The 27,287-nt window shown below is 54.7% G+C and overlaps 1 protein-coding gene across 1 annotated transcript; it reads left to right on the forward strand.

Annotated features, from left to right (window-relative positions):
* Positions 1-27,287, forward strand: MAP2K3 (mitogen-activated protein kinase kinase 3). Its single transcript, XM_019715980.3, has 12 exons — positions 1-255; positions 14,367-14,433; positions 14,785-14,833; positions 15,885-15,998; positions 16,162-16,281; positions 17,761-17,877; positions 18,884-18,935; positions 20,303-20,430; positions 20,952-21,029; positions 24,546-24,685; positions 25,700-25,745; positions 26,331-27,287. The coding sequence occupies exons 1-12, from the start codon at positions 207-209 to the stop codon at positions 26,412-26,414; spliced, it is 1,044 nt and encodes a 347-aa protein (XP_019571539.3). The 5' UTR covers positions 1-206; the 3' UTR covers positions 26,415-27,287.

Below are 27,287 nucleotides of genomic sequence, written 5' to 3' on the forward strand. Positions count from 1 at the left end.
GTCCCGGGCCCCCGCGGCGCTGCCCAGTCTGGCTCCGGCGCCGCCCGTCGCGGACGCGTCCTTGTCGCTGCTGCCACTACTCCACCCGCTCCTGCTCCTCCGCCGCGCCCGGGCCCCCTGCCCGCAGCCATGAGCGCTCTCCGCCCGGGTCGAGCCCGCTGCCCTCTAGATTAGTCTCTGCCGTCGACCCCGGACCCGCCTGCACCATGGAGTCGCCCGCCCCGAGCCAGCCTGCCGGCATACCCCAGTCCAAAGGTAGGAACGGCCAGTCGGGACCGCGGCTTGACCCCCGCGCCCAATCCGGGCCCAGGCTGCGAACTGCGACCTCTGTGTGATCCCACCCCAGCCGGTCCCGGAGCCAGGCAGCATCCCGGCCCACTACCCCTCCCTACTCGGATCTGGGTCGCAGCCTAGGACCTCACCTGGACCCCCGCTTTAGGACTGCACCCAGGCCTGAACTCAGACTAGAATCTCGTTCTGATCACCCCGCTCCAGGTCGAGAACCTCACTCTGACCTTGTCGTTTAGGCCTGAACTGCACCCTGGACAGGAACTCGCCCAATCTGGGCTCCTTAGCTGGACCCAGGTGGGATTCACTCTGATCCTGCACCCTTCCACTCCTGGGTCCCAGGGCTGTATCCAGGCTGGGATTTGACTGACTCCCCATTTGGACCCCAGCGGTGCTTCCCTGCTGGGGATCTCACTGTAACCTTCCGCCCCCTCCGTGGGTTGCCCTGGCTACACTCCAGCTCAGAACTCCCTGTCTTCTTCTCCCCAAACTCTCGCCATCCTTGTGGGCCCCACATTGCCCCATCCCTGGCCATCCCGCATCCTGTCCTGCAGCCCAGTCCCCTGGAAACCGTTCTTGACCTCTCACCCTACCCTAACACACAGCCCTCTCCGTGGGCTCCTCCTTGTCAGGACTTGCATGCTTCTCTCTGCACTTGGGGAGCTCACCCTCCCTTGCGCCCCAGTGTCTCCAGAGTTGTTTGCTACCAGGCCTGTCCTGGCTGTCTGTGGGTCCTGGGCCAGCTGCCAGTTCACGGTGCTAGCTGTGCAATGGGCTTGCTCTTGTGTTCTCCAAGTAGCCAGCCTTCCTGGAAATTTTTATGAGGTGGCGGCTGCGGTGGCAGCAGAATTTGTCATGCGGAGGGGGCGGGGAGATGAGACTTGGAGGGTGGAAGGGGGATTTTTTTTCAGGAAGAGGAAAGGATGTTTTTGGCATGTTGGTGTCTCAGCAGGCTGGGCTGTGTGAGAGATTTCCAAACCGGACATAGCTGTAATGAATAGGCTGCCTCACCCCAGCAGCAGGAGTGTAACTGGGCCTCAGTTTCCTTATCTGTAAAATGGGAGTAATTGCACCTACCTTCTTTGGACTCTGGAATATGATGTGAAATGGTGAATACTAGAGTTTTAAGCAAGCGTGGGTGATGAGATGAAGACCTCAGTATGGCGCCTAATGCATAGTAGATGCTTAGGAAGGTACTAAGCAGTGCAGTCCTGTTATCGTTACCTTTTTGTTTTTTAGTCTGGAAAGGGCTCAGCCTTGTGGAGTCAAGGCCTTGCCTCTGCTTGGGTTGCAGCTGCAGAGTTGGGGTGGGGGGGGGAGAAAGGTAACAGCTTGCACTTAGTGGGTCCCTAATTAGAGGTTGTCCCTGCCTCTTTTTCTCTGGAGGGGCCTGGACAGTGGGAGGGTACATGGGGTCCTGGGGAGGGGCTGTGGTGGCTGTGAGCCAGAGCCCAACCGCCGGTGGGCAGCATAATTGCGTCTTACATAAGTGGGAGGTCGGATCCCTGACCATTGCCCAACAAATGGCACTGGAGATGGGGAGGTGACTGTGGAGGGACTTGTACTGCACAGACCTTGTCGAGCTTGGCAACCAGGAAACCGTAAGCTTCTCTGCTCTAGAGAACTGGGAAATCAGACACTTGTCTTCTCCAGCTCAGGGTCTAGGCTCGCCTTGGTTTGTAGTGGGACTTAGGGCAGGTCCCTCAGTCTCTCTGGGACACTGTGTTTCCATGGGCGGAAGGAAGAGGTTGGAAGCAGTGTTTGTTGTTGAAGGCCCTTTCGTCAGTTCTTCCAAGTAGGTAATGCATCATCAATACAAAAGGTAAAGTTGCAGGGTTGAGAAGGGAGAGGGGGCATGGGTGTAAAGGGAAAAGCACTGTGGGGAGACACTGCTTGATCCCCCTTTGTGACTTGGATCCTGGCATTACCCTCCCTGAGCCTCTCTGCAGAGAAAGGAGCAGGTTGAATTTCCTGTTTGTGAGTACAGGGAACAGTTGATGCTGGGTGGGTTGGATGGAGGGTCAGGGGTCTCCCCAAGGCCCAGGGACCCTCTCAGCCTCTTTGGGGTCTGTGAAAGGATGTGGTAAGGGATCCACAATGCCCTCTCACCAAACATCGCCAAAGCTGCCGCTTATCAAGCTTTCCTTCATGTGCCATGACCTTTTTTATTTATCACAGCCCTATTTACAGACAAGGAAACTGAGACTCAGAGGAGGTCCGTGCTTTGCCTGAGGACACACCGCTGTGACAGATGGAGCTAGGGTGCCCCCCAGGACTGTGTGTCTCCAAAGGCCTCCCTAGTGCTCCGCTATTCCTGCGCCGGGCGCTTGAGCTCAGCTGTGGCGCACTCCCCCCACCCCATTACACCTGTGTCCGGTCACGGTCTCCTCCAGTCCATGCCCAACCTGGAGGACAGACTAAGCCAGAGGTGGTGCCTCTTGCATGCCCAGCCCTTTACAGTTGGCACATTTCATATTCACTGCAGTCCCACCCATTTGACTGATGGCAGAAACGGAAGTCAGACTTGGGGGGTGGCTGGACTGAGTCCACAGAACTAGATGCTCACCTGCGCCCTCCCCGTCCTGGGCACAGGGCCCCAGTGTGCTGGTCCTCTCTGGCTCCTCAGAGGAATTTGAACAAAGAAAGTCGTGCTTGGCACTTGACCTTAAGGGAACTTTACCTTTGAACTTCCTGCCTTGCAGTGGGTGCCCTGCCTCATCCTCCGTACCTCTGGCCAAGGGAGTTTTCCGTGAGTGCTGGAGGCCCCAGGCCCCGCAGCCCTGCTGGCTTTTCCTGGCCTTATTGCCCACGTGCCATCTTTGGCTGGGGTCAGAAGCCAAGGGCAGCTGGCACTGAGGCCAGTGGGCAGAGGCACGTTTGGTTAGCATGGTCTGGGTCTGCTGCTTCAAAGCACATTTGTCCTTGGGGGCGCCACACATGTCCTGTCACTGCCCCACTACACCTGAGTGCTGCCCATGCGGGCATCTATGGTTGATCTTCGTGCTGCTCCCAGCTGCCCGATGGGACACTAAGGCTGCAAGAAGCACTGTCTGTGCTGGTCCTGCTGGCCATGGCCGATGCCCTGCCTTCATCCCCCCTCCCACAAGTCCTGTCCCTTCCCAGCTGTTGGAAAGACTGGAGGGTGCCACCTTGGGGACTTCCCCCACCCCTGGCATGACGCACAGGAAATTATCAGCCAGCCTGTGGCTCGGGGCCTGAAGGGATCAAAGTTCTCAGTTGTCTGTGTGGGGCGAGAGCCAGGACAGCAGGAGGCTTCCGGTGGGTGAGTCAGCCGGCACTGGGCGCTGAGTCACCCGCTGGGCATGCCAGCCGGCTGGCTGCTTAAAGGGGTGATGGCCTGCCGGCTGGTGGGTGAGAAGGGGCTGTGAGCCCCAGCCTCGCAGGTTGGCATCCGGCTCTGAGCTGGGCACTGGGGGTGACTGCCTTCCTGGACCTCGGACCAGGCTGGGACCCCCGGGCAGGCCCTCTTGGCCCCATGTCCGCCCCACCCAGGAACTTCCTCTGTTAGGCAACGGCCCTGCTTCCTCTTGCTCACAGAGCAGGAACAGTTGGCGGCTGTTCACTGCTCTTGGCCCAGGGGCTCCTCAGGTTCAGACGCGCTGCTGGGGGCTCTGGAGACCGAGGGGCAGAGGTGGTACAGGGTTCGCCTGAGCTGGGAAGACGGGTAGGGAGAGGAGAAGACTGTAGTCAAATTCCAGCTCAGCCCCTTTTGCTGTGTGACGCGGGACAAGTCGTGCACGATACAATCACTGCACTCTGTCAATGATTTCAGTCCCCTGGGCATGGCCTACTTTTTTGATGAGGGGCCTTGGTTTCCTTACCTGCAGAATGGGGGTGGGGACCCCACCTGCCAGTCTTGCTGGCAGCCACAAGGATGAATGCAGATAAACTCATTCCACTCTTGCTAGGGGTCAGATACTGGGCACAGCAAGGTTGTCCCCTGCATACAAAGAGTCTGGCAGGACAGGAAGTGGGGGCAGAACCTGAGCTTGCAGGGTGGATGGGCCAGCATTGGCATTCTCACTCGCTCCACTGCTTACCAACTTTCTCACATGCCCTCTCTGACCCTCAGTCTCCTCTTCTGTAAAGTGGGTGTAAACACCCCTCCCTTGCAGGTTGTTCGTAAAGATTGGAGATAGTGTTTGTCAAACGAATGACATCTGTTATTATTTTCTTACTGTTATGGTTATGGCAGTTGTTTATTGGAGGATGAATAAACTGGACCAGGACCTCTGATGACGGACTTGGAAGCTCTGTGACATGAGGATTCTCTGGTTGCAGGGTCCTCTAATGCCTGCCAGAATGTACCAGCCTCTTTCCCCACTGGTCTACAAGCTGGAGCTGGGGGCTCCCATTGCCTCTTGAGCCTTCCTGGGGAGGACCCATGGGGAACAGAGAGAGCTGGGTGCTACAGGTCTGCCTCCCCAAAGCATGGGGAGGTGTGGGATGGGGAATCAGGAGGATGGGAGCCTCTCGGGCCAGGACCTCAATTGGTAGAACTTCGTTAGTGTCAGGCGTGGTACTGGCTGCAGGAATACAGGGCTGAGAGAAGTGCCCTGACTCTCAGAGAGCTCCACCTGGGAAACAGGAGGCCTTGGGAATAGTGGTCCTGAGAGTAGAGACCCAAGGCCAGGTGTGCAGTGGACCGCAGGGTAGATCTGAGGGATGCCTTAGCAACCATGGGCAGATTCAGGAGGGGTGCCTTGTCACCATTTGGTCCCAGAGAAAGAACCCCGGGGAGCAGCATGGAGGATGCCACACTGAGCCCATCCCAGACGGATAGGGTGATGAGATTGGCCTGCCGAGCTCCGGCAGGTCAGGTTTGTGCCTCTTGGCACTGCCCACATAAGTCAGGCTGGCTTGCCCAGCTGCTTCTGTCGATGCCTCCACCAGCAGTGGCAGTGGCAACCTTGTAGGCCCCTCTGTAGCTCCCAGACACCAAGTTTGGGACTGAATCCAACTCCAGAGAGGGTGACGAGACTCACCCTGAAGCAGCTTTCGTCCCCCTCCCCCCAGTCCTGGCACAGGTCGCTGTCACCCCCCTCCTGCCCTGAGTGTCTCTTTCTGGGGCATCATGATTGGGCAGGCATTCCGGGGGCTGCCCTAGCTTCTCTCCCCTCTCCCGGCTGCTGCCCTGCCCCGACGGCTCCGTACCCACCCTCCTGCCCTGTCTGGGCTGGGCCTGGACCCGCTGTGTGGATCCCTCCTGGCCCAGCCCCCCAGCAAGTGGAGCCTTCTATTCTTTTTTAATTTTTTAATTGTAAATGTATCTCAGACACCAAAAGAATATATAGAATGCACCTCTATATTTTAAAGAATAAAAATACAATGAATCCTGTGTACCCAATACCCAGCTAAAGAACTTAAACATTATTATACCCCTGGAGTCCCCGCTGGAATTGCATCTTCCTAACAACTGTCCTGACTTTTTATAGTAATCATTTCTTTATTATTTGTCTATTTATTTTATTTAAATATTTCATTTTATTTTTAAATTCCTTTTTTGAGAATTTTTATGAGAGTTTATTTGAGCCAAAATGATGACATATGTCAGGGAGTAAGATCGCAAATGCTCCCTCATTGTTTTTTTAAATTGAACTCTAGCTTACATGTGGTATATTTAAGCTCACTGTCCTGCAGAATTCCCGGCCCAGTGTCTACACCATGGTCCATGGGGCTAGCACTGGTATGTGGTGGTGGGGAGGCTAGAGCCAGCCTGCTGGATTCAGGCCTGCCTCCTCCACTCATGAGCTGTGTGGCCTCAGTTTCCTCATCCGCATTATGGGGATGATACCAGAACTTAAATTGCAGGGTTGTTATGAGGATTCAATGGGTTAATATATGGAAGTGCTAAGTATGGGGGCTGGCTCAGAGTTTGTATATGTGAGTGTTTGCAGCTGTTGTTGTTGTTGCTTTAGGTGAATCTTAAATTGCTGGGCCCAAATTGTGCAGTGCTCGGCCTGTGCAGGTGTACTGACGGCCCTGACTTTCTGCATCCACATCACTGTGCTAATGACTCCAGCTTCAAAGGTTTGTCCTAAGGATTGCATGAGCCAGTGGGTGTGGTGACAAGAGAGGGGCCTTGGAATTCAGTGCAGGTGTCTGGGCACAATTAGGAAGTAAATAGGGAGCTACGGAGCATTGTTGTACACCCAGTAAGTAGGTGCTTTGTTGGTGTTGGTGGTCAGTGGCTGCTGAGGCCTGGTCAGGAGGCCTGCCCAAGACTGCTCTGGGTGTCGGGGCTGGAGAATGTTCCCTGCCCTGTTTGTCCTTCTGTGTATCTGTGACTTGGCCTTCTGGTCAACCCCGGGCCCTCCTGCTACCGGCATAGCTTGCCCACCCCAGGTTGCTTGGGGCAGATCCTAGGATGGTGCCGTTGAACCCTTGATGGGTGGGTCTGGAGGACTTCCAGGTGGAAGGCGCTGGTTCTAGGCCCAGCTCTGCCCCAGCTCCCTTTGTGACCTCTTGAGTCTCACATGACCCAAGTTCTCATGTGACCCAAAGGAGTAAAAATACCCGCCTCTCAGGCCGCTGCTGAGGGTGAGAAGCAACGAGACCTGTCAAGTCCAGGGACACCATAGGTGCCCAATCAGTGCTGAACTTGAATCTGTGCTACATATTAGTGTTTTTACCACCAAGAATACATTTTTAGGTATTTCTCCCCCATCGACCCCATGTATTGTCAGATTTTGCATTGATACTGATGATAATAAAAGCAAGAATAGCATTTTTAAAGAAAGGTGTTTCCACGAACATTTTCCCCTGAGCAGGAGCGTGGGCCCATCAGTGTTCCCCGGTGGCCTGGGGTGGCCTGGGTGATCTCACACTGGCCCCACATGGAGACCTCTGGGGACTCATCCCACGAGCCCGCCCACCAGGAGGGCCCGTTTCCCTGAGGCTCTGGGAAGGTTGCGGTCACTCAGGGAACAGCCTCTCCAGCCATAGCCTCTTGAAGCCTGGAACTTGGGTTCCACAGTCTGGGAACCCACCTGGCCCTTTGGGGGCTCACCCTGACATATGGGGGTTCACCCTGCTGACTGGGGGCTCATCCTGCCCGCTGGAGTCCCACCCTCCTGTCTGAGAATCCACCTCAGTAACTGGGGGCCTTTGGGCCAGGGTAGCTCTGACACACCCGTTTCGTGCCAGGCATTTTATTTGCAGGATCTCATTCGGCCTCTCATGGTTACCCAGCAATGTGTGTGTTTCCATCGCGGAGTTTTACGAGTACACAGGCCTAGAGTAGAGGGCGTGACTTACCTGAGCTCACACAGGTCTGTCCTGGGAGCTTGGCTTTGTCTTTCCAAGCCCTGGCCTGTGCTCATTCTCTCCTGGAGGTCAAGGCCACTGTTCAGAGAGAGGGTGTGGCTTGCCCACGGTCACGCAGTAGCTCGGGCATCCTGATGCCAAAGCCTGTCTGTCCTCACTTATTTTCTGTTGGCCTCTACCAGAGTGGCTTGGGGGATGCCTCAGTCAAGGCCGAGGTGAGAGGAGCCAGGATCTGGTGGCCCCATGAGAAACGCTGCCTAGGAGTTTGGGGCCTGAGTTTGAGTCTTGGCTGTGCTGTTGCCCTGGTGTGTGACCCTAGGCGAGTCCCAGGCCTCTGGCCCAGTATTTTCCCTCGACAGTGTCTGAGGCACCATCCAGTTCTGAGCAGGCCCTGCTGCTCGGAGCTCCTGGGAAGGACGACAGCGAGCCGGACTGCCCACTGTAGATGGAGGGGGACACTGAGTCCCAGCCCCACAGCAGGACGTGGGGTTTAAATAGGGCTTTTCTTACTATTTTATTTAAATTACTTCCATTTCAGTAGCTGGCACGGCATGTGGTTGGGCATCTCCAAGTAACACAAAAAGGCAGTGTCTTGCTTCTCCTGGACTCTGCATGAAGAGACCGGCATTTTTTCTCTGTCACAAATTCTCCTCTCCTCCCCTTGCTCCTAATGTGCCTGAGACTTGACTCCGTGTCACCACCGAGAGAGTGCTTGCCCCGCCGTCCTGCTGAGGGGCCCACTGGACCCTCGCCACTCCAGGTGCCAGGCTCTTGATTTTATAAACCCTTGGCCTCAAGTGTCGTCGTCTGTAAAATGGAGATCCCTGTGTCCCTGCCTCTTGGGGCTGCTGAAGGGATCAAATGGCATGTGAGTCAATGTTTAGCACACGTCTGGCACACAGTAGGTGCTCACCAAATGTTGGTAGCTGTGTATTCTTTTTATCTTGCCGGAGTTGTGTCTGTGGGATGAGTTCCTTGAGATGAGATTTCTGGGTCAGTGGGGCATTTGGATAGTACTGAGTCACCCTCCAGAGGGGGGCCCTGTGAACCCACACAGCCACCAGCACCAAGGGGGCAGCCCCGAGCTGCCCTCCGTGCTCCACTGGCTGACTGTAGCCTCTCCCCCTTCCCTCCCTTCCTCCTGGCCCAGCCGCCTATGCGTTCATCCCTTGTGCTTGGGCTGTCTTTGCTCCAGAGCTTTCCATGGCTGCCTCCTCATCACCAAGTCATCGCAGCTCAGGATGGGGCAATTTGCTAGCCCACCTCTCAGAGGTTCTGGAGATGTCCCAGTGCCCTGCTCCCTTTCTCTTCAGAGCACTTAGCATTCTGTGTAAACGTTACACACAGACTTTGTTGGTTCATTGTTTTGTGGCCAGCTGTTTTTGGGGGGCTGGATTTATTTTCGGTTGTGGGGGCTGGGTGTGCATTGTGGATTGTGGAGTGGCATCTCTGGCCTCTACCCACTGGATGCCAGTAGCACCCCCCCAAGTTGTGACAGTCAGAATGTCCTCAGACATTATCACATGTCCGTGGTTGGAGCATAGTCAGAGGCGTGCAGGGCCCTGTCTGCTCATTGCAGAACGGGTGGCTGCCGCAAGGTGGGCAGGCACGGAATCCTCCCCACGTGCTGTGCAGATAAGAGAGGCTTGAGAGGTGGAGGGGCAAGGAGGGGGTGCCAAGGGCCTTGGAGCCCAGGGATTGGCCAGCACACAGCTGGGAGAAGAGAGGGCAGTGCCAAGGAGTTGAGCGCTCCCCCGGGCCAGCCGATTGTTCACTTGTGGGCTAGGGTACAGATGGTGCCTGTGGTAGGTGCCAAGTGTGGCACATAGAGGCGCTCAGTAAACAAGGGAGCCCTTCCCCTCTTCCAGGACCTCTGGGAAAGGGCGCCCCATGCCTGGGGAAGATAGGTCTGTCCTTGCTTCCTGCCAATGCTTCATTGCAGCGGCCCCTGAAATCTCCAAAGGGAACTCTGAGAGGAGAGACCGTGGGTCAGGGACTCGAGCCTCAGACACATGTGAGCCTGATTGTCTGTCCTCACTGCTCCTGTTTAACGGCTCTGAGCCTCAGTGGTCCTCTCTGTGAACTGGGTGCTCTGAGCACCTCACGCCGGTGGGGCTAGTGAGCAGAGACAGTGAATGTCAAATGCTGGGTACAGGCTTTGGCTTTTCAAAGCCAGTAAACATTAGCTATCCAGGTGAGTCTATTGCCTACCTAAAAGCCTGCTCCTCCCCTTCTTGGGGCCTCAGTTTACACACCTGTGCAGTGGGAGTGGGTTGGCCTAGTTGATCTCTCTCTAAGGACCGCCACAGGGTAGAGGTGACCAGATTAGTGGGGCAGGGGCTGTGAAGGGGCGCGAGGAACCTCTGGACACCTGGCCTCCCACAGCTCCATGGCAGTATGTGCTTCTGTATCTGATGGGCACAGATGCTCCGGGCCCAGAGCTTCTCCGGTGGAATCAGAAACCCGGAGAAACACTCTCAATACTCAAAAGTGGGGGTGAGAAGAATAAACGGGGGGTATTGCTTTCATTATCGGAAACTGTGGGATAGGACTGAATGCAACGAGGAGTGGGGGGCTCTCTTTGTGAGTGTAGGGCCTGCAGGGTCCGTGGAGAGGGGTCGTCCCACTCCTGCCCGCCCCCCCCACGATGGACCTGAGAGAGAGTGGCACAGACCAGTCTACTGAGAATCCCCCCGAGGCCCTGGGGCGGGGATAGCAGCAGGGGTTAGGGAGGTCCCCTCTTTGGCTTTCTGTTGATGTCTGGTCATTGGAGCCAGATAGGCCTGTCTTCTGTCTGCTTCCTACCAGACACTCACTGTGTGACCTCCATCAAGTCTGTCCTCTCTGAGCCCCTTGGTACAACAGACACGAGAAAACACTTCCCTCATGGTGCTGCTGAGACTATTAACAGAATGGCCATCTGTGGCTGAGCGCCTGGTGTTATCTTGGGTACTTTGGGTTTCCGGGTGGCTAAGTCTAATCTTCCATGTGTCAGGCACTGGTAAGGCATGACACTGATAACCTCATTGGATGTTCCTGATAACGCTGGGAGGTTGGTTCCTTATCCCATTTCACAGTTGAGGCCATGATGCCCAGAGTGGTTAAGTCACTTGCCCGAGGCAACACAGCTAGGAAGTGGCTGAGATGTAATTTGAACTCAGGATTCGTGGCTCCAATCAGTGCTCATAAGCATTTGCCAGCTGCCTCTCAAATAGTAACTACAGAATGGTGACTTGTGAGAAGTGACAGGAGAGAAGCCAGCTGGACACGAGCAGAGCTGGTAAGAAGGGTGCTTAGCTGGAGAAATCAGGACAACCTCAGGTGAAAGGTGAGAATCATATAGCAGCTGGGACAAAGTTGCAAGGAAGAGCATTCTAGGCAGAGGGAACAGAACATGCAAAAGCCCTGAGGTGGGAAAGAAGGTGGCTTATTCAAAGAACGGTGAGTGGAGGAGATGAAGGCAGGGCCGACGCCGTGGTGGGACTTGTGTCCAAGGCTAGGACACTTCTCTTTACTGTCTGTGTATCTCAGGTCAGTGGCTAAATGCCTTGTTCCCTGCCTGTGGTACTGCTGGGAGGCTTGTGCGGGCCAAGGACACACAGATGCCTGGCACTGTGCCCTCCTGTGCTGGGGGCCCTGCAAGCCTAGGCTGGCAGGCTTGTTGTGATTTGCCAGTGGTGGCCTGTGAACCTGTTTGTTGTGGTGACGGTCGCCACAATGAGCCTGCACCTGGGCAGCCCTGGGCTGCCTGGCCATCTGGGCCCAGTGCTGACGTCTGTGGCACACAGTAGCAGCTGGCGGCCTGCGACCTGTTTCTGGGCTGTCTCTATGGTGGCCACACCCACTCTCTCCCACAGCTGGCACGGCTGCTCCATGGAGCCATGTCCCTCCAGACGTAGGCCTGGTGACCTTGACAGGCAGATGGGCGAGAAGGCCAGGACCACTCTCCCCCCCACCCTCCCAGCCCATGTGCTCTCAGCAGCCTGTGGGACCCACCTTCACTGAGTGCCTCATGGCTCTTCACATCGTCCTCACCCACCTGGCCCCGCCACAGGTGTGGAAGCTCCCTTGACATATTGGGAAACTGAGGCTTGGTGAAGGGGAGCATATCTGATGACATTCTCAAATCCCAGGGCAGGAGACGTGTGTGCAGGCTAGAGGGGGGAAGGTGCGGGGCCAAGAGCAGTGTGGGAGGGCTGTGGCTGTGAGCCCCAGCAGAACCCCAAGGGCTGTTAACTTTTAACCTAAGATAGTTTATAGTTAACAAAAGAATCAAGTCAGGAATAAAAGGTAGCTATAATTCTTACTATTTAGGATGAAATTTTCACCTGTGTGGAGAGGCTAACAGTAACCATGGCGACCATTTCTACTGTTATAGGACCACCTACTGTGTGCCTGGCTCTGTGCTGAGTGCCTCGGGATGAGACCTCGCCTTGTTGGGCAGGTGCACATTTCTCCAAGCAACTGTTTTGGAGATTTGGAACCTGAAGTGCAGAGAGGAGGGTGCTGTGCTAGGTCTCAGTCAGGTTGCGAAGCTGGACTTCCTCAGGCTGCCCCATGCCAAATGCAGGGTTGGCAACACCGGCCTGACCAGTGGCCTCCACCCCAGGGCCTGTGTCCCTACCCCAGAGGTCAGTGTTGAACTAGTCTGACCCAAGGGCAGCACAGAACTGGCCTCGGGAATTGATGGCCCTGATGCCTTGGATTTTCTGTTTTCTTCTTACTGTGTAGAATGTGCTGCCCGGGAGGCCCCTGGGGTCAGCATGAGATACCGCAGTGCTTCCCATTGGGGAGTGTAGAAGGCCTGTCCCTCTGGCCACAAGGAGAAGCTCCCTGCAGGAGGGGCGCTGTGAGCTGCTGGCCTGGCCCACCTGCCTCCCGGGCCAGCATGTTGACTCGCTGTGCGGCTGCTTCGCCTCTGAGCCTCAGTTTCCTCAAGTAAAGTCAAGTGAAGATCTTCTCCCTTAGGTTGTGGAGCATCTGGAATAGTTGGAAAGGGCCACGCGTGTGACCTGCAGGCTGCTGCTTTGATGGATGAAGGCTTGGGAGTGAGACCCTCCCAGACCCCGACAACCAGCCACATTGCCTCTTCTGTAAAGTAGGGTGAAGACACCTCACATGCAAGGCTGGGATTAGGTGACTGGTCTATCCTGGTGCCAGGGGAGCAATGGCGGGTGCCCAGTGAGTACAGCTGCTGCTGCTGCTGCTATTAGTACTATTTGTGGAAACTGTTGTTTCCTGCAGCCTCTGGGTCAGGCCCTGGACAGGTGCCGTAGCTGTGATGCAGGCCAAGTGCTGTTCTAAGTGCTTTATTCAGTAACTCTACCAAACAGGTGCTGTGTTTATCCCCGTTGCGTGGATGAGGATACTGAGGCTCAGAGAGGCGTGGGGAGTTATCTGAGGTTACCCAGTCTGTATGGGGCAAAGGTAGGATTTGAACTTGAGGCAGAGAGCCCATGCTTTTGGCCTGACATGTGGGGGGTCCCTGGGGTGGCTTCTGTGGAGAGGCTGCAGGTGTCTGCTGAGCTCTGCCCACCCACGTTATTGCAGATACTGGGACCCATCCCCACTGGGCTGCTCTGTTTCCTGGAGGTTCATCTGCTCCAAGGACAGCTGGACCTGGGCTTCGTCTTCCCAGTGGCAGTTACAACCCCATCCCATCCCTTGACAGTGGTGTCAGGCAGCCTGGCTGCTGGGCCTGAGAGTGTGGGGCCCCCATGCCAGCTTCACAGATGAGGCACTGAGGCCACATGCTGGGGCATAGAAGAGGCTGGATTTGAACCTGATTCAGAGGTGGCTTTGGGGCTGGGGTTTCCCAGTGCTTCCTGCCCACCCATGGCAGGTGGCGGCAGAGCCTCGGGGGGTTCTTAGTTCCCTGGTGGCCAGAGTGCATTATCAGTAGCAGTGTTGGGTGGGCTGGGAGGGCGGAGCAGGTGGCAGTACAGACTCTCCTGCTGGAGCAGGAAGGTGGGAGGCACCGTTTCTGCTGTGGGTGGTTTGGGGAGTCATGGTTGAGTCACAGCACTGCCACTCACACACTCAGTGACCTGGGCAAGTCACTTCCCTTCTTTGGAAAATGGAGCCCCTCATCTGGATGCTTGGGAGCAGGGGCTGCAGACTCAAGCCCACCTCCCTCCTCACTGATGGCTCCCTGATATAGTCGAACCTTCGTTCCCACCTGTGAGGTGATGCTGCGCCTTCTTCAAAGGGTGGCCCCCATGAAAGCTCCCTTTGCTGTGTCCAGCGCTCCACAATGCCGAGTCTTACTTAGCACCGGCCGCGGGCTGGCGCCCGGCCACACGTAGCTGGGTTGAGAGGCATGGAGCTCAGCCACAATGGGGCTCTGAGAGGCCAAGTCCCTCACGCATCCTCAGGGGAGGGCGAGGGAGGCCCCTACCTTGGGACTCAGGCCAGCCCTGCAACCTGAAAGGGGAGCCGGCTTCCTGAAATGTCCTTGGAGGGAGCAGCAAAGGCAAGAACTAGGGAAGTGGAAGAGACATGAGCACCCCAGGGGTTTCAGGCAGGGGTTCCCCAGCCTGCGTAACCTTCAAGCCTCCCAGCCACCCCTGAGGGGGGCGTTTGTGTTCTAAGGTGAGCGCCGGGAAAATCAAGGGTCAGAGAAGGCGTGGGCTGCAGAGCTGGGACCTGAAAGGAGCTTTGCTGCCTCAGATGCCCCCGCAAGGCTAGCACCACACTGGGGGAAGGCATCTGCCAGAACAAAGCACCAGCGACTGGAGGAGCTTCATAGAAACTTACTGTCTCACAAACACTGCGCTGTCTCTCCCTGTTAGGAAAATCCAAGAAGAAGAAGGATTTACGGATCTCCTGCATGTCCAAGCCGCCCATGCCCAACCCCACGTGAGTCTGCCTCAGTTTCTCCCCTGGCTCAGCCTAGAGAGTCTTCCTGGAGGGGAGCAAGCAGCAGGAAGTGTGTCCCAGGCAGTGTCTCCTGTGAGCCGGGTGGGGTGGCCGTAGGGGCTCAGGCATTGTGCATTTGCTCTGTGCCCCTTCTTGCCCCATCTCAGAGATGGGAAAGACAGGCATCTTGTGCCTGGCGCAGCAGACGCTCAGTGCCTTGGGTGAGGTGCCTTGAGGAGTGCCGCCTCTCAGGGACGGGACTTGCTTCTGGTCCCTGTGCCGGCCTGATTTGCTCCTCTCGGGCAGGGTGTGGTTCTCTCTGAGGCTCACAGGGTTGCTTTCTCCCTGCAGCCCTCCCCGGAACCTGGACTCCCGGACCTTCATCACCATTGGAGACAGGGTATGTGCTGGCTGCAGCCTTCACGTTTCCGAGCCTTGGTGTCTTCATCTGACAGTAGGCCAAGCTGACCCCGTAGGGCCACTGGGAGGTAGCTGTGGGTGTCGGACAGAGCTGGGCTTTGGAGAGGAGCCTTGCTCCCCAGATGTTGGCTGTGTAACCCTGGGCCTCCCATCTAGAATGGGGACAGTGGCCTGCCTCATGGGTCCCTGGTGAGTTTCCTGACTTCAGAGTTTGACCACCTGTGCCCATATCAGCCATGGGAACAGTGTGTGGAACATGCAGACTCCTGGCCTACCCTTTGGGCCAACGCCTGGGAACCTGTGTTCCATACGTACCTCCCGGCTCCGCTCGCCCCCTGCTGTGTGGCTCCTTAACTACAGCCTACAGATAATTTGGGCAGCGGGGACTGAGAATCCTGGCTCAGGGACCGCATTTAACTCACTGGACATGCTGAGGGGCTTCAGGCAGAGATCTCACTCTGGAGGCCTCTCCTTGGCTGACAGCCCCTCTCATGCTTAGTTTTCCTCCCCGACACGTATCACTGTTTGATGTCCAGCTCGCGTATTCCTTTTTGTCTGCCTCCTGAAATAGAAGGCAAGAGAGAAGGTAGGTAGGCCAAGGTCACACTGCTCACTGTGAGGGCAAGGCCTTTGTCTTGTTCTCTCTGTGTCCCCAGTGCCTAAACAGGGACTTGTACAAAGTAGGTGCTCAGTAAGTGAATGATTCAGTTTCCCCATCTCAGTCGGGGTGGGGGGCAAGAGGAAGAGGCATCCATCTCTTGAGCTCCCTGTGCCTGCTGGGACATCTTATTTATACCTCACAACAGCCCTTGGATATTGGTGCCTGTTTTATAAACGGTAAGGTGAGGCTCAGAGAGGTTAAGTGACTTGTCTCAGGTCACACATCAGGATTTAATGTTGGTGCAGGATTTGAGCCCATATCTGACTAACTGGCCATCTTCTCTTTCCACTGCCCCAGCTGTCTCCACTGAGGTGTTAGGGCTACCTCCTGACCTTTGGCCACCAACCCTCTCCCTTTTCTGTCCCCCAAGAACTTTGAGGTAGAGGCTGATGACCTAGTGACCATCTCGGAGCTGGGGCGTGGAGCCTATGGGGTGGTGGAGAAGGTGCGGCATGCCCAGAGTGGCACCATCATGGCTGTTAAGGTAAGCAGGGTCCCACCCTGACAGGGATCCCTGGGCCAGGGGATACCTGGGAGGCAGCCTGGAGGAGGTGTGGGGTCTGCGCCTGCCTGTGAGTCCCCTCAGAGCTCCCGGCCCTGCTCGCCCCCTGCTGTGTGGCTCCTTAACTACAGCCTCTCACCTGCAGCGGATCCGGGCCACCGTGAACTCGCAGGAGCAGAAGCGTCTGCTCATGGACTTGGATGTCAACATGCGCACAGTCGACTGCTTCTACACCGTCACCTTCTATGGGGCCCTCTTCAGAGAGGTGCGGCTTTAGAGGGAGGGTGGGAGGTGGGTACTGGGCTAGGGGCTGGGACTCAAGCTGCCCTGACCCCACCTTCAGTCTGCACACCTGCCCTCGTCCATCTAGCCTGCAGCCTGCTCTGGCTCCTTCCGGGCCCCCAGGAGACATTTGCTAAGTGCCCTTCTGTGCCAGGTGCTGGGCACAGGAATGAAACAGGCCCTGCCCACTTGTGAAACAATAAAGCAGGGCTCTTGAATGCTCAGGCCCAGGAGCCAGACTGCCTGGCTCCTTAGCTTCCTGCCTCAGTTTCCTCATCTATGAAATGAGGCCAGTAATTGTACCCACCTCAGAAGGTTATCATGAAGGTGAAATGATATGCCTAGGGGCTGGCACTCAGTGAGTGTTCCACCAAGTTGTGTGACCACCTGCCTTACTAGTGACCTGGCCAGCAGGTTGGGGCTCTGAGCAGGTGCAGCCGTGGAGGTGTGTGAGGGTTTGATTCTGGGTCTATGGAAGAACCAGATGACTGGCTGGGGGAGAATTCAGTGATGCCAAGGGGGTGTGGCCTGAGGGTGCAAGGATGGGCTTCCGCTGGAAGGCGTAAAGGGCTGGTGTGGGGCGTGAATGGACACCAGGAGCCTGGGTTAGATGTGCTGGGTTTGCGATGGTGATTTGCCACCTACAGTTCAGGGGCGAGGTCAGGGCTGCCCCTGCCTGGCCTCATTCTGAGCACCTGCTGGGTCCCTGAGCTTGCTGGTGTGACAGACCCACCAGTGGGTCAGTGCCTCATCATCCACTTGTCTGATTGGCTAAGCACCCACTGCATGCCAGGTTCACGCCATCTGTCCCCTTGCCACTGGGGGCACAGGCCCACACCCAAGCCTTGCCGCATGCTGAGTCAGAGCTAGCTGGGAGGCCCACGGGCCTGTGGATACCCCAAGGAGATGCTGCACCAAGCTTTCCCAGAAAGCTGTCCTGAAGGCCACCCAGGAACTTGCTGGGGGCCTGGACGGGGTAGGCAAGGCATTGCAGGTAGAGGAAGGAACCGTCCATTAAGGTCGGAGCAGGGATGAGCCACGTGTGTTGGGGCCATCAGGGTTGAAGCTGGAGGAGGCTGCAGAGCTGGGTCATGGAGCCGAGCTGCAGCCGGATCCCTAAAGTCTCCATTGGAGGAACACAACCAGGTGTTTTAATCACGTCTCCCTGGAAATTGCCATAGAATTAGGGATCAGATAGGGGCAACCAGAGACGACAGAGCTGGCGGAGGCTAGTGTGTGGCCCTAGCAGTGTAGGCAAGCCTGGGAGGTGGAGAAGTGGGCAGGTCGAGAGATTTTGGGAGGCAGGATGGGAGGAGCTGGGAGCTCAGTAAATCTCTGTGGGTTGAAGAATGAGCAGATGTGCCCGCCGGAGGCCTGGCTGGCGCTGGCACCAGGGCAGGCTGCCCAGGCACAGGTGCTGCCTCAGGCGGGCATGGGCTGACCTCTGGGCATCCACCCACAGGGAGATGTGTGGATCTGCATGGAGCTTATGGACACATCCCTGGACAAGTTCTACCGGAAGGTGCTTGAGAAGAACATGACAATTCCGGAGGACATTCTGGGGGAGATTGCTGTGTCTGTAAGTGGCCTGCATGGGGTCGGGAGTTCCAGGTACATAGCCAGCGGCCTCAGCAGGCACCACGCCCAGTCTGATGGTAGTATCTTGGGCAGAACCGGGCCCCAGTATGGCCCTAAACCTGGGCTCCTGTCCCCTCCCAGGGCTCAACTTCTTTACCCCGTACCAGAGCCTTCTTGCTGAGGAGACATCGGAGTCAGGGGCCCCTGGAACCACACTGATTTGGCAGCTCTTGGGTCTCTAGGCTTTTGTGTGCAACACCTGAGATTCCTAGACCACTTTTAAAAAGGGAGTTTTACAACTTCCTCATGCTGAAAGGTCCCTGAGGGAACTCAAAGAGGTACAAGCTAAGTTGGAAAGGTTAGCATCCAAAATGTTTGCCTTTTGAGTTTGAACATCGCTAGAGGGCAGCAGCCCTGGGTTCAAGCATCCCAGCAGCCAAACCAAATGTATACACCGGTGGTCCTCAATCCTGACTGCATCTGGGACCATGTCAAACATACCCATGCATAGGTATTGAGTCAGAATCTCGGGGGTAATTGCCCAGGCTCTCCCACCATGTCTTCCTGAGGGGAACAGCTCAAGCATGTTGTCCGCTGTCTCTGCTGACAAGGGGAGAGGAGCCACGCAGGTTGCAGAAGGGCTGGGTTTTACCCAAGAGCCTGGTAGGGGGTGGTGATGGTGCCCTGGGGGGTCACAGGCCAGGGACTCTGCAGGGGTCTCCGGTACATCATTTCCATGGTAGTGGCTTGGGCGCAAGACCCTGGCTCACTCAGGTGAGCAGGAGGCCAGGTGTGTCAGCACCAAGGTTGCCAGGCCACTGGGGAGAGTGTTGGGATTCGGGCAGGAGCCTGGGTTAATGGGGGGCTGGGTATGTAAGTGGAAGAGGGAGACAGATGGACACAGACGGCTGTGTGGGGGGAGGGGGTCTTATTGCTCTATCATTGTTGATGTGACCGGAAGTAACCTCAATTCTGTTTTCTCTGCTCCCCCCGGTCCTACACGCCAGATCGTGAGGGCGCTGGAGCACCTGCACAGCAAGCTGTCCGTGATCCACAGAGGTCAGTGCCCGGCCCCAACCATGAGGGCAAGGCCCACAGTCTGCTCACACGCGTGGGTTTGCTCTGTCCTGTGAGGCAGGTGGACCTCTCCCCTTTTACAAGATGACTCGGCTGAGGCTCAGAGGGGGGATAGGCAGGGATTTGCCTGCTGGGGTCAGGTGAGCCTGCTTCCCAATTTAGGCCACTTTCTACTTCGCCAAGCCATTTTCCTTGGCCTGCACCCCAGAACCAGTCCTACCCCCCAGCCACCTCCCCTTAGGATTGCTGGTACTTGGAGTAAGGACTGGATGGACTCTTGCCCTGGGAAGACTGACTCATTTTGTTTGGATGTATCATTTACATATTGGGAAACGCAAAGATCTGTAGTTACTATTTGGTGAATCTGTTCAGAGTTTATACCCATGTAACTCCTGCTCCTGGCAAGATGCAGTATGTTTCCATTCCCCACCTCACCTCAGGAAGTTTTCCTGGCCCTTCCTGGCCGGTCCCTGACCCCACATTCCCTCACGTTCCTTGTCTGATTTTTCCCACCATAGATTGCTTTTTCTTGTTCTTGAACTTCCTAGAAATGGACTCACACGCATGTTCCCTCTGTCTGGCCTCTTTTACTTGGCCTAGTGTTTCTGATCCACCCAGGTTGTGTATGTTGTAGTTTCTTCTTTTTCATTACTAGTGGTTGTCTTACCCCAACGTATTGCTTTTTCACAACGTTAATTAGATTAAGCCCCCTTTGGCCGCTCAGTGGCCATGCCATCCCCCAGCTCTCCACTGTTGGCAGTTCAGCATGGAACCGAACCTGTCAGTCCTTTTTCTGTGCATTTCTGTCCTTATGCACGTCCCCATGGAAAGCACATGGCATGTGTGTGTTGTGTGTGTGCGTTTGCTGGAAGATTCCCTGCTATGTGTCCTGCAGCCTGCTCTGTGTGACCTGGAGTCGTTTGGTGGGCTCCACGTTTCCTGCAGACGCACCTCCTGTGTTTCAGCTGCTGCCCTGTGCTTCCTGGCTGAATCTGCCGACTTCTCGGCGTGTACACTTGGGTGGTTTTCGGGCCTCTCCCTGTCAGTGATCCCCTGCCCCTGCCCCCAGAGCAAGAGGTCATACTGGGAAGTGGGAGTCGAGTCCTGGCCGTGAGGTCCCTCGGGACCTCTTGTCCAAAGTGCTGATGATGGCGCCAAGACGCCATCCTGCGAAGCAGCTGAACCCCAACTCCCTTCCCCACTGGTGGCTGGGGCATGTCCTCACTGTACTGCCACCTCTTGGAGCCTCGGTCCCTCATCTGTTCCCTGGGCACTTGCGGTATAGGAGGAGCCTGCTGCCCTCCAGCCAGGGCTCCCAGAGCTGAAAAGGGGTGTTCTGTCTCTGGCAGATGTGAAGCCATCTAATGTCCTCATCAACAAGGAGGGCCATGTGAAGATGTGTGACTTCGGGATCAGCGGCTATTTGGTGGATTCTGTGGCCAAGACGATGGATGCCGGCTGCAAGCCGTACATGGCCGTGAGTGGTCCCCTGCCACCCCAGGGCCTCGGTCTCGGCTGAGGGTCAGGAGAGGATGTGCCGAGAAATGACTATCAGGTCATGTCCTCTGTCCATCAGGGACGGGGCCTCCCCGAGACCCTGCATTTCCTGCCACAGAGGGGCCCCCTGCCACCTGGGCTGCCCAAGTAGCCCCTCTTACCCATTATTAACTGTGTCCTGAAGTATTCATTTGGATAAGTTTCATGGACACCCATGCGGAGGCGACTTGTGGGTTCTGTGCAGGTCCCGCCCAGTCCCTGGTGTCCTGTAGGTACTTTTCCCACCCACCCCCACCCCCCCGCCAGATTTGGCCTTCACTACGTGACCCTGGCCCTCGCTGGCCTGTTTCCTCATCTGTCCCATAAGAAGGTGGGATAGAATGAGCACTGACCCCGCAGTTTCAGGTCGGGGAGGCAAGACCTAGGCGAGGGGGCTTGGGTAGCCCCTGGTCTGGCCCCTCCCCATAGGGTGTGTTCACGCCTCACTGGTCTCTCTTACAGCCTGAGAGAATCAACCCGGAGCTGAACCAGAAGGGCTACAATGTCAAGTCCGACGTCTGGAGCCTGGGCATCACCATGGTACTGCCTGGGGCCTGGTACCGCCTGGCTAGTCGGGTGGGGTATCCAGTCAGTGAGCTTTTGGGAGCCTATCAAATAGTTCAGGCCCTAGAAGAAAGTGTTGGTTTCACAATCTGAGAAGAAAATGTGCCATCCCCAATTACAGTATATCGAAGGTATGTCACACTGCATGTGACAGTAAGCCCTTCCCTAGTGTGAGGGCTGCTGTGCCCTTCATGAAAGTTCTCAACAGCTTAGGATTCCTTGTCTGTTGGACTTTCCCCAGAGCTCATTGTGCTTAAGGGACCTCATGGCCAGGACTCGACTCCCACTTCCCAGCCAACCCCAAATTAAGTGAGGCTCTGGTATAAAAATAACTTTAAAAGGAAAATGGTAAAAATCTTTAAAAATCGTTTTTACTGATGTTGAAGTTATTATCATTGTAATCTTTGTCGTCACTGTATCACTAACTTTAGAAGCTGTGTCTCTTTACAGTGACTGGGAAAGGGTCACAATCATTTTGTCAGGGACATGGAACTGGGTGATACCTTCAATTTTCCTTAATACTGCTGACACATCACTTTCCAATTCAAATTTTTTTGTTTTTGAAGCAGAAAGGAATATTCTCAGTCGAAAGGTAGATACTATACCTGCAGATAGAAGTTTTCCAACTCCTCAGTTAAGAAATAAGAAGACCAAGTTCTTGCTATATTTACAGGTGACAGACAACTGGTTGGATGTTAGAGACCCCACTCATAAACACCTCACACACACACTCATCCCTGCTTGCTTCCCTCCTCTGACCCTCCCTTCCTTGCACCTCACCGTACATCATTATTGCGGACCCACCACAAGTTGTCACCACCTGTTGTCTCTGGTGCAACTTGGAAAAGTGTGTGCTAGGTATATATTTCAGTTACCAAATGCTGCAGAACAATCCACTTCTGGACCTAGTGACTCGAACCAACAACTGTTCATTTCTCATGTTTCTGCACTCTGGGCTGGACTCAGCTGGGCGGGTCTTCTACTCCACCTGGCTCTGGCCGGGGTCAGGGGTGGGGTCACAGCTGAAGTCAGGGCTGGCCTGGGCTGGAAGATTCAAGAAGCCGTTACAAACGGGCTTGCACACGGCTTCCTTAGGGCTGGCTGCTCGCTGGGCGTCATAGCAGGCGGGGAGGGAAGTTGAAGTCTTTCATGGTGAGTGGCTTCCATCACGAGGGAAGTGCTATTAAGTGCTAGGCTGGGGACTGGCACAGCATCACTCTGCCTCATTGTGTGGGTCAAAACAAGTCACAAGCCAGCCAGGTTCAAGGGGAAATAGACTCCACCTCTGGATGGGGGCATTGGTGAGTGCACGCAGAGAGGAGAAGCCGTGGTGGCCATGTAGGAGACTCGCTGCCATCACACAACAGACCCGGTTCCCCCCACAAGTTACAAAGTAACAGAGACACAATATAAAAATACAGAGGATAAAAATACAAAAGGGACAAAAATCGCCCTGGTTGTTCCACTCCAGATACACAGCCCCTTCTCCCATGTCAACTGCCAACACTCTGCATTTCCTTCTAGGTGTTTTGCCTCTGTAAATATATATACATATCTAGTTTATACATAAATACCATATGTATATATATATAGTTTTTATTTTGCTGTTTTCACTTAGTCTCACATCATTCATATTTCTCTGGATTGCTATAAACCCTGATAGCCCTCTCTTCCAAAGACTTTACAACTATCTGCCACTATCTAGTCAGCCAGTCTCCTAATTCGGGACATTTCACGTGCTCCTTTTTTATCCCTTTGCATTTAAAATCGCTGGTCATCCTGGGTAAGCAACTGGTGAAGCATTGCGTGCCAGGCTCACTCCTGTGGGTGGTCTCCCTCCTGTCCTGGCTGAACCCACCCTGGGTAGCTCTCTGCGGTCACTTGACCACAGCCACGGAACATAAAGGGCATTTACCAGAATAGACAGGGAATAATATTTGAGAAGGCTTTCAGCCATAATGAGTGTCGACCGAGTGCTGATCACGTGAACTCTTGTCTGGTGTCAGAGGACACAACTCACAGTCACCGCAGGCTGGTCCTTGGCGCTGGGTGTTTAGACTGCTTCTCAGTATTTACTATTACAAATAACCACCTCGTGCAACTCTGTGCCTCGAGGCTGTTTTTATTTTGTTATCCATTTTTTGAGCTCTTTAGAAAAAATTACCAGGAAATGGATTACCACGTCGAGGGTAATGTTTCCATTTTCCTAATTATAAACTCTGGTAGGCCTCTGGGTCCTTCTCTGCCAGTCCATACAGGATCCTCACTTCTGCTTGTTGGAATCAGAGAAAATTCTAGGAAAGAGCAGACTGAGCTTGTCCTGTGAAAATACACACGCAGAATCACACCCAGTGCGCATGCTCCATCTGTGTGGTGTGTTTATATCTTGGCTGAAAGGGGCCTTTAGCCTAATGCAAAGGCTTTTTTTAGCACGATAATTAGTGATCTGTTCAGGCACCAGTTGCCAACATGAAGCATTTGTTTGAGCTGAGGTATTGTCTGTTCATTATGGTCATTATGCCCTGTCAGTGAGAAGCCTCTGTGCTGTTTCAGACAGGGCCCTGTCTGTTTTTTTTTCATTTCGGCCGTCAAAATCGGAACTCTGAGTTTGTCGTAAGCGAGCCAGTTTTTTCCATAAATGACTTCCAGCCCACTGCAGGCAAGGCACAGGGCTAGGTGCCTGGCATGGGTGCAAAGGCTGGTGGCCCCAATGTTGCCTGCATGGTGGCCACGTGTCCAGGGGTCAGGGAGAAACAGTGATGGGGCAGAGGAGAAGGCTTCTTGGATAGGAGACGTCAGAGATGGGCCTTACAGGATGCCGGTGGGTGGGCAGTGGGGCTATGTACGAGAAAGGGCTGCAAACTTCAATTCCTGAGAGGGCCTGGAACGTGCTGTTGCAGAGTGAAGGTGCCGATCACATGTGGGCCTCACGGTGCAACATTCCTCTACAGCCTTGGGGGAAAGACGGGCAGATGGACATCATTTCATTTCCTGTTTGCCTCGTCTGTAATAACAGCCACCCAAATCAATGGCAGCAGAGACTAAGACATCATGGAGACATTAGGGAGGGGAGTGGCCTGTAGTGAGTGAACAGTGAAGCTGTTACCTGTCCGAGTTCCTCTGCTGACTGGTACCTTGTGGGAAGGTGGCCCAGGGCTGCCAGCTTCTCTTAATTTTTTCTACATTAGCTGGAACTTGGGTTTTTATGTAAAATTTTCAGAATTCAGATTGTTTGAAAATCCGAGGTTGATAAAACCAGTCACAACCCAGGACAGGATCTGCTCTATGAGCTATAGTCTGCTGACTGGGTCAGAGCAGCCAACTGCTGTGTCCACCTAGCTTTCATCTTTGGTTTGATGTCACATGTCAACTCCCCAACCTGCCTCTCGGCCCAGCTCCAAATACTGAGCCAGGACAGGTAGGTTCTGAAACTGCCCTGCTTCTGGGTGCAGTGTGGATACATCTGATTCAGTGCCACTGTCCCCACTGCAGATCGAGATGGCCATTCTACGGTTTCCTTATGAGTCCTGGGGGACCCCGTTCCAGCAGCTGAAGCAGGTGGTGGAGGAGCCGTCCCCCCAGCTCCCAGCTGACCGTTTCTCCCCTGAGTTTGTGGACTTCACTGCACAGTGGTGAGTCTCCAGCCCTGCGCTGGCCAGATCCCAGCTCCTCCTAGGGCCCAGTCCCCTTCTCTTTTAGCAAATAACCCCCAAACAATATAACATCAAAATATATAAGGCAGAAATAGAGCACAAGGAAAATAGGGCAAATTATGGTCCTTATGGGGATTTTAATACAGTCCTAGATGTGGAGAGACCAGGTAGACCAAAAAAGAAAACAAAAAGCTTGTAGGATTTGAATTGCATAAAGAAAGTTGCTTTTATTGATGTTTAGAACTTTGTACCAAATTAAAGAATGCCTGTGGGAGCCTTATAAAAATTGTGTTTGAGGTTACATAGGAAATGGAAAAAGGAAAACGGCAAAGTCATACAGGCCACATTCCCTGCCCATAATGAAATAAAACAAGAAGTGCAAAACTAAAGAGAAAAAAGCTACATGGAAATTCAAAGTAAATTCTTCTGACTCACTCTTGGGTTATGAAAGAGATTTGACAAAATTACAAGATATTCAGAAGTGAAAGACAGAACATAAAATGTCAACATCTGTGGGTTGTGGGTAAAGAGATATTCAGAGGAAAAATTGTAGCCTTGCTTTTATTAGGGAATAAAAAAGGCTGAAAACAAATGAGCCTTGCAAACAGTTGGGGCCTTTCCTCTCCCAGGACCTGTGATAGGAATTTCCCCTCCTGATTAAGGGCACCAGCATGCGATTGTTAATGGTAGCATTTCCGTATCATTTTATTATTAGGGTTATTGGAAATTTCCTAGATTGTTGTAGAGACAAGAAGGCTATCACCCCAAGAGGCAGAGAACTTGGTCCAAGTCTATAGTTCGCATCCGCAGATCCCACCCCGCCCTTGGGAACTCCCCAGAACAGTCCCAGCACTTCTTTCCTTGAGCCCCAGGAACACACATGTCCCCTTGCAGTGCTGTCAGAGTTAAGCCCAGCTGGCTTGGTCAGCCTGGAGGAGCTGGACTTGCCTCCTCTGTGCCAGCCTGACCCCAGCGTGCCCTGTTCTCTCCTAGCCTGAGGAAGAACCCTGCGGAGCGCATGAGCTACTTGGAGCTGATGGTGAGTGTGGGTGGGAGCAGCACTGGGCAGGCTCTTTGGGGAGAGGGCTGCATCCGCGAACACAGCTCCTCTGGCTTGCTCCTGCATTCATTCATTCAGGTACTCCGTCACTCATTTGCTCACGCCTACGCTGGCTGCCTCCTTCCTCCTCCATGCCAGGCCCTGTGGAGGGGCCTACAGGCAGTGCTGTGACAGACGGTGCAGAGGGATTGGGGTGGGGTCGGCTGGTTGACCATTTTATCCAAAGGCATCAGGGGAGCCTTCACAGAGGAGATGTGATTTGAGTTGGGCTTGGAAGGATGACTAAAGATTTATCCACTGATGGAGAGGGCGTTCCAAGTGCAATGCCCATCATGGGGAGAGGCCTGCAATGTGGGGAAAAGAGAGTTTAGTGTGGCTGGAGGACAGCTACAGGAGGTCTGAAGAGGAAGCCATCAATGTCTCTGACAAGGAGGGCCTCCTGGGGGTGGAGGTCCTAGAGGAATGAGTAGGAGTTTGCCAGGCAGAAGGAGCACATGGGCTGGGTGGGACTGGTTTCGGGGGTGGGGGCACCTCCACCTTATGCCTTCTCCTGTTTCCCACCAGGAGCACCCTTTCTTCACATTGCACAAAACAAAGAAGACAGACATCACTGCTTTTGTGAAGGAGATCCTGGGAGAGGACTCATAGGGGGCAGGGCTTTGGACCCCACTCTAGCCCTCCAGCACCCCTCTGCTAGGGCAGTGCTTGCCCACACCCATAAGCTACTGCCACACTGGCCTTGGGCATTCCAGGAGGAATTGAAGGGGCTGCTCCCAAGTGCCAAAGAACCAGACTGTCGGGGCCCCCTGCCAGGCCCACTTGGGGCCCACCAGTGCCTCTGTCATGCTACTCCAAGGACCCCAAGTCTCCATCCCTGGAGGCCCTGGACTTGGAGGGGCCCGGATGCCCCTGCCAGATGCTGCTGCCCCTCACAGAGAAGGCAGCTGGTGCCTATGCATAGGCCACTGCCTTGGCCCAGCCCTGGATGCCACCCAAGTTGTATATTTTTTTATCTCTCAACTGAATGGACTTTGCACACTTTGATCCAGGGTGGCTACACCTCTGTCCTGGCATCAGTAGGGGGGACACAGGGATGAGCCACATGAATCCCCCTGAGCCTACTATGAGGGAGATGCCAGAGCCATCCCGGCCTTCAGCCAGGCAAACGGCCTCTAAGGGGCACCAAAGATACCTAGCCTCTGCCTGCCACTTCTAGGGGTAGTGGTTCACTTTTTTAAAAAAATGTTTTTCCTCTTCTTTTTTTTTGTTTCTTTTGCTTTGTGGGTTTGGCTGGTTTTTCTTGCATGGTTTGGAGCTGGTAACTTTTCTGCCGCCCCCTAGGGGACCAGCTGGCTGAGACCCACCCTCTCTGCTCAGGCTGGGGTCTTGGAGGATGGGCCCAAGGTCTCTCCTTGGAGAGGTGCTCTTCTTGCGAACCAGCTTGATAGGGGCTATGGATTTGCTTTTGGTGTTGTTTAAAAAAAAAAAAAAAAAAGAAAATATATTTTTTTGAAGAAAGGA

Source organism: Rhinolophus sinicus, chromosome 12 (genome assembly GCF_057876585.1).
Source record: "Rhinolophus sinicus isolate RSI-liver-muscle chromosome 12, RSI-T2T, whole genome shotgun sequence".
NCBI classification, from domain to species: Eukaryota; Metazoa; Chordata; class Mammalia; order Chiroptera; family Rhinolophidae; genus Rhinolophus; species Rhinolophus sinicus.

What these genes read in the sequence shown, in the direction of transcription:
- MAP2K3 (XM_019715980.3), top strand. Translation starts at nt 207, where the DNA reads ATGGAGTCGCCCGCCCCGAGCCAGCCTGCCGGCATACCCCAGTCCAAA. An exon ending in TCATCACCATTGGAGACAGG is followed by an intron (nt 14,834 to 15,884) that starts GTATGTGCTGGC and finishes CTGTCCCCCAAG; the next exon opens with AACTTTGAGGTAGAGGCTGA. An exon ending in ATGGGGCCCTCTTCAGAGAG is followed by an intron (nt 16,282 to 17,760) that starts GTGCGGCTTTAG and finishes ATCCACCCACAG; the next exon opens with GGAGATGTGTGGATCTGCAT.